At 34.8% G+C, this 6,537-nt stretch overlaps 1 protein-coding gene across 3 annotated transcripts; it reads left to right on the top strand.

The window, feature by feature from the left end:
* The first annotated feature begins 550 nt into the window (after positions 1–550).
* On the top strand, positions 551–5,259 carry DOT2 (SART-1 family). Of its 3 annotated transcripts, XM_079075440.1 has the most exons (13): positions 557–689; positions 1,016–1,241; positions 1,467–2,019; positions 2,290–2,431; positions 2,523–2,580; positions 2,679–2,792; positions 2,958–3,054; positions 3,138–3,204; positions 3,269–3,328; positions 3,416–4,381; positions 4,474–4,694; positions 4,773–4,854; positions 4,938–5,259. In XM_079075440.1, the coding sequence occupies exons 3-13, from the start codon at positions 1,502–1,504 to the stop codon at positions 5,013–5,015; spliced, it is 2,403 nt and encodes an 800-aa protein (XP_078931566.1). In that variant the 5' UTR covers positions 557–689; positions 1,016–1,241; positions 1,467–1,501; the 3' UTR covers positions 5,016–5,259. The 3 variants fall into 3 exon arrangements, with proteins under 3 accessions (XP_078931565.1, XP_078931566.1, XP_078931567.1); XM_079075439.1 differs by lacking the exon at positions 1,016–1,241 and having other exon boundaries at positions 551–689; XM_079075441.1 differs by lacking the exon at positions 1,016–1,241 and having other exon boundaries at positions 557–717.
* Positions 5,260–6,537: the final 1,278 nt, after the last annotated feature.

Genomic DNA, 6,537 nt, shown 5'->3' with positions numbered 1-6,537 from the left:
CTATTAAGCAATGTTCTAAGTAACGATAGATATGACTTGACGGCAATGTCAAATTTCAAGTTTTTACGAGCCGTCGCTAGCCACATCGTTTGTAAGACGTGATTTAAGACGACAATCTGTATACAATTAATAATTATATATATATATATATATATATATATATATATATATATATATTCTACTATTATTCATATTTATAGACATATATGACTTAAGATAATATTTTTTTTTTAAAAATGTGACGTACAAACTTTGGAGTCATGACGCGACGAACTTTTTAGGACCTTGCTGTTAAATGTTTTGAAAATTTTTTATTATCTTTCAGAAAATAGTAAATAATACTAGATGTATTTATTTTTTTCTATTTTTTTTATCATTTATGATTATATTATTATGATTTTACCATTCATGTTTTTGTATTAAACTTAAATTAAGATGATTGGGGTTATATATAATTTAATTTAGAAAATATGTTACACATAGAGCTTGATTGAGTTACCGACTATAAATACATTTTTGACACTTTTTCAAGGTAAAATTATAAAATTAATTTCGTTTAAGTTCGTGTCCCCCCTCACTCAGAAAGGTTTCTCCTGAAGAACCCAAGAAACCACACGCCTCGTTCTCACCTCACCTTGGTTCTTTGCCCGCCTCTCTTCTCTTGCTCCTGCGACTCGGGTTGATTGAAGGTTCGTACTCTACATCTCTGGATTAACGGTTCGTTTTTCTATGTTATATTGCTCAATCTATCTGCTTGTTAAAATTAGGGTTTCTGTTTCAATTTGAAATTCGCGTTTCTATGTTACGCGATAACAGAACATTCAATCTGATTGGTATTTTGTTCTATTTGAATCCAATTCTGTGTATATATGGGTGATTTGAATCAGTTATTCAACAAAAAACATTCATACGATAATTTGAAGTTTAGGGATGCTTGTATTGGAATTTTGTTTAAACGCCTTCTTCGTTTGAACTCATGTTCTTGTATATGTTGGTGCTGTAATGGACATGGCAGCTGTAATCGATATGATGTACTCGGGTAGCAGAAACACCAGAGATTACCTTCTTCCACTTTCCACACGTATTTTTGAAATTGAGAGTGATCTATTCATGGGCAAAATTGCTGCTACGGTAACATCACATTGTTTGATTTGTGTTGAATGACAATGACAAGACTTATCTTGTATGAAGTACTCCACATGTTGAATTGGACTTGTCAAGTGATAGTATCATGACTTTAGGTAACATGTGATAAACTTTGTATCCCTGAATGTATTTTTTTCCTAGTTATGTGTCCTTAAACCTTGATTATGTATGCTTTGAGCATCATTGCCAATCTTATTCCCCGTAAATAAGAAACTCTTTGTTCTGTGCTTTTGGAAGTTTTTTGTTCTGGACTACACTGCTACTTATGTCATTATATTGTTTAACTTACATTATCTTTCCTTTTTAATGATTGGTGACAGGTTGACCATCTTTGCATTTAATATCCTAAGTCATTATGGAACCTGAGCGTTCTGATACAAGACGTGTACATGATGACATGGAAGATAATGGAAATGATAAATCAAGAGAATCAAAGCATCGTAGTAAGGAGAAAAGTAGGAGTAGTAGAAGAGAAGATAAAGATCACAGAAGTAGAGATCGTGAAAAGTCAAAGATCAGTGATGCTTCAAAAGATAGAGACAAAGAGTCTGTGAAAGATGTTAACAGAGACCGAAGAAAAGAAGAGGGAGATGAACGTGAAAAAGATAGAACCAGAGATAAAGTGAGAGAGAAAGAAAATGATCGGGAAAAATACAGAGATAAAGAGCGTGAAAAGGAGAAAGATAAGACCAGGGATAGGGACAGGGGAAGTGATAAAGGGAAAGAGAGGACAAGGGAAAAAGAGAGAGAGAAAAACAAAGATAGGGAGAAAGAAAGAGATGACACTAAAATCCTTAAGAATGAAGCTAATGTTGACGATGAAAATGGAGGATCACAGCAGTCTGCTTCTGAACTTCAAGATCGCATTTTGAGGTAAGAAACATCATTATATATCTAAAAATGAGTTTCACAAAGCAAGATTTTTAGAATTTAAACGCTCATATTACTTACCATGTGAGACACCCTTTATAACACTTTTTATGAAACATATGAATGCCCTGTTTTGCAAATTTCTTAGCAACTTTATTGCATAAGGAACATTGTTAAATCAACATAAGTATATTTTTGTAGGTGTTTCTTGTTGTTATTCAGAGTTTGCTAAACAAATTGTTCAATCTATTGATGGGTATCATTCTTTATTAGGATGAAGGAGGAACGATTGAAGAAAAAGTCAGAAGGTGGCTCTGATATATTATCATGGGTTGGTAAAAGCCGAAAGCTTGAGGAAAAGAAACAAACTGAAAAGGAGAAAGCTTTGCATTTCTCAAAGAAGTTTGAGGAGCAGGTTAGTTGTATTCTATTCTCTATGTTTTCATGTGTAAGTTAGCTTGATTTCTTTATTTTACATCTGATTTAAATAAATCTTGAAATTTCAGGACAATATTACTCAAGGAGAGGATGAATACGAATTGCCAGCTCGCCAACATACATCTCGTATGTTTTTTTTTATTTTTTTATCTATTGTACATTTGATTAAGATAGTTTTATTTTTAAATTTTGTCTTAAAATCTTCTTTGAAATCATGTTTGCAGGTGATCTTGCTGGATTTAAAGTGCTTGATGGGCTTGACAAAGTGATTGAAGGTGGTGCTGTTGTTTTGACACTGAAAGATCAGAGCATACTTGCAGATGGTGATATTAACCAAGGTAAATTAGTTTTTTAATCTGGCCAATTTGCTGTAAATAACAACATACTCTACCTTTTTCTTTTTACCAATTTATTCTATTGACCATATTGGTAAATAAAGTATGTTGTTATTACCTTTCTAGTGGACCCAGATTTTCTAAAGTGACTTTACATTGTATACACAGAGGTTGACATGCTTGAAAATGTGGAGATTGGGGAGCAAAAAAGGAGAAATGAAGCTTATAAGGCTGCTAAAAAGAAACCTGGAGTTTATGAGGATAAGTAAGTAATAAGTTTAAAACTTAAGATTTTGTGGTTTTTTAACGAGTAATATGTAAGCTTTTTTTCTGGTGATTTTGCTTCAGGTTTAATGATGAATTTGGAGCTGAAAAGAAAATGCTTCCACAATATGATGATCCTATTCTAAACGAGGTGATTATTGATTTATTATATATTTATTTAAAATTTATTTTATTGACCATATACTTTCTCCCAGGGTATAACACTTGATGAAAGAGGGCGATTTGGTGGTGAAGCTGAGAAAAAACTAGAGGAGGTAAATCTTTCTTGTTCTTTTTATCTTTTTTTTGGATTCTAATTCTTATTATATTTTTTAAATTAAAATTTGATCTATATATAACAGTTAAGGAGAAGGATAGATGGTGCAACTGTGACCACACGATATGAAGATCTTACTTCAACTGGAAAGGTCACAACCGACTATTACACTACCGAAGAGATGATGAAATTCAAAAAGCCCAAAAAAAAGAAATCACTAAGAAAAAAAGACAAACTAGATCTCGATGCGCTCGAAGCAGAAGCCAAGTCAGCAGGGTTGGGCACAGAGGATCGTGGCTCACGGGCCGATGGAAAAAGACAAGCCCAAAAAGAGGCCCAAGAGAGATCCGAAGCCGAAAAAAGAAACATCGCGTTCCAATCCGCATACATCAAAGCAGATGAAGCATCTAAAGCACTCCGAATGGAGCAAACTTTACCCATTCAAAACGCAGATGAAGATAGTTTTGTATTCGGTGATGACGATGAAGAGCTGAACAAATCCCTACAAAGGGCAAGAAAACTTGCGTTAAAGAAGAAAGATGACGTGGCACCTTCCGGGCCCCAGTCGATCGTGTTACTCGCAAGTTCCGTTAGTAAAAACGCTGATGTGGAATCCAGCGAGGCGCAAGAGAATAAAGTCGTGTTTACGGAAATGGAGGAGTTCGTGTGGGGTCTTCAGCTTGACGAAGAAGCGCATGACCCGGATGCGGAGGACGTGTTTATGGAGGATGACGTGGCGATGACGTCATCGGAACGGGAACAGAAAGGTAAAGAAGGTGGTTGGGAAGAAGTGAAAGATGAAGTTGAAGATGAGAAAATGGCGGAGGAAGAGGAAGATGTGAAACCGGATGAAACGATTCACGAGAGTTCACTTGGAAAAGGGTTGTCTGGAGCACTTCAGTTGCTTAAAGACAGAGGGACTTTAAAAGACACTGTGGAATGGGGTGGTAGGAATATGGATAAGAAAAAGAGTAAACTCGTTGGGCTTGTGAATGAAAATGATGATAAAAAGGAGATACGGATTGAAAGAACAGATGAATACGGAAGAATTGTAACTACTTTAGTCGTTATATTATATCTTTAAAATTTATTTTTTGATCGTATAATAATAATAATAATGTTTTATTTATTTATTTATTGTAGTTGACACCGAAGGAGGCGTTTAGGTTGATTTCACATAAGTTTCATGGAAAGGGTCCAGGGAAAATGAAGCAAGAAAAGCGAATGAGACAATACCACGAGGAGTTGAAAGTGAAGCAAATGAGAAATTCGGATACGCCGTCTTTGTCTGTTGAGAGAATGAGGGAAGCTCAATCCAAGATGAAGACACCTTATCTTGTTCTAAGTGGTCATGTCAAACCAGGGTACGTGTACATTTCTTATTTTATTTTTCTTTTCTTTTTTGCACAATGATTTTAAAATAAGTTTTGTTGAATGCTTAGGCAAACAAGTGACCCGAGAAGTGGTTTTGCTACAATGGAGGATTTCCCGGGGAGCTTGACGCCCATGCTTGGTGACAGAAAGGTTTCTGCTCATTTTTTCTTTTTCTTTGGTGTAAGTTTAAATTTGTGTTGTTTATCTGAAATAATGTGTTTGTTTTGTTTAAGGTTGAACATTTCTTGGGGATAAAGCGGAAGTCTGAGCCTGGTGATATGGGCCCACCAAAGAAGCCACCTAAACCGTGATTAATTAATTGCTGCTGGTTTAGAAGAACCGACATCTGTGTTTCTGTAATTTTGTACGCACTAGCGAATGGGCTATTATTGATAAAATAGATGCAAAGTGATGTGAGTGAAATTTGCAGAATTCTTTTGGGAAGTTTCGGGAGATTGTGCGTGAGGTTGTAAACGGACATGAACATTATGGTTTCCTTGTCCTATAGACTATAGTAGATGGAATGAATTTAGTTTTTGCATTGTATTCATATCATTTTCAGACCCGAGTAGTCTCTATATACAAAATCTTATTATTTTCTCAAGTAAAAGTACATTATTTGCTGGTCACACGCACATGTAAGCTTCTATCCATTAGATCACCCACAGTTCCACAGGGGGCTTTCAAAACCTTTTGCAATCCACTTGGGCCAACTCCTTTCAAATATTGAAAGGGGTGCAAATGATATTTAATGTTAAACAAATATTTTCTATTTTAATATTTTATTTATTTAATAATTTTTTTAATTATATTAACATATATAATAGAAGCTTTATTTATGCTGTTTTTGTTTTTTTTGTTCTTCTATTTATATGATTAAATTTCAGTTATTATTATTTTTTTTTTTTGGAACGAGAGAAATTTTAAAAAAAGGCTAGCTAGATTTCGAAGCCACTCGGTTATAGTTTTCCTTACTTTATGGTTCATACTACAAAACCAATTAAAAGAAAACGAAACAATATAATCAAACATCAACTCTCTCTTGTACTACATGATCCCAAAAACTAACGCATTTTGATAAGTCCAAAAAACCAAAATTAAAGTAGCACAAACCATCTCAATGACCAATCTTCGAGCATTTGCAACAACTTGACTATCAATCCACTCGACAACATCTTCAATAGAGTTAAATGATGGCACCATCAGATCTATCTATCTTGCAGCCATAATTGTCGAGCCATCGAACACTTCAAAAATAAGTGAATACCATCTTCTATCACCTCCCTACAACATGAACATAAAATAGAAGACAAATCAATTCCCCGATGATGAAGGTTACTCATCGTCAATAAACAATTAAGGATAAGCCTCCATATATAAATATTAATTTTTATATGAAGAGAAATATTCCACCTGGTAGCACCATCACCCATAGGAAGCGACAGGAGGTCTAAACAAGATCTGACAGACTTGACAACAAACATGTCCTCCACCCCAAAAACCCATCTCCACGAGTCCAATCTATCCATAATTTGAACCGAATCCAACATCTTCCGTAATTGCTGAATTTGGGTTCCAACACCCCCCACTCATCGATATCCACCATATAATCTCCTAAGTATTACCCACCAAATAATAACTAATAATTGCCTCACCATTGACTGCCACAACAAACAACCTTGCAAATCTAGCCTTTAAAATAACACCCCCACCCACACATCCAACCAAATTCTAATACTGACACCATTACCTACTTGTCTGCTCATAGAATCAAACAAAATCTTACCATTATTATGAAGATTCCAAACTAAATTAACCACCCTCATCCAGATC

The sequence above is a fragment of the Lactuca virosa genome, chromosome 1 (genome assembly GCF_052849685.1).
Source record: "Lactuca virosa cultivar CGN04683 chromosome 1, Lactuca_virosa_CGN04683_v6, whole genome shotgun sequence".
NCBI lineage: Eukaryota > Viridiplantae > Streptophyta > Magnoliopsida > Asterales > Asteraceae > Lactuca > Lactuca virosa.
The sequence above is the reverse complement of the archived record's forward strand: the minus strand, read 5'-3'. Positions and strand labels throughout refer to the sequence as shown.

Coding starts and splice junctions, on each gene's coding strand:
- DOT2 (XM_079075439.1), top strand. CDS start 1,502: ATGGAACCTGAGCGTTCTGATACAAGACGTGTACATGATGACATGGAA. Junction 3,055..3,137: donor CCTGGAGTTTATGAGGATAA/GTAAGTAATAAG, acceptor ATTTTGCTTCAG/GTTTAATGATGAATTTGGAG. Junction 4,695..4,772: donor AGTGGTCATGTCAAACCAGG/GTACGTGTACAT, acceptor TTGAATGCTTAG/GCAAACAAGTGACCCGAGAA.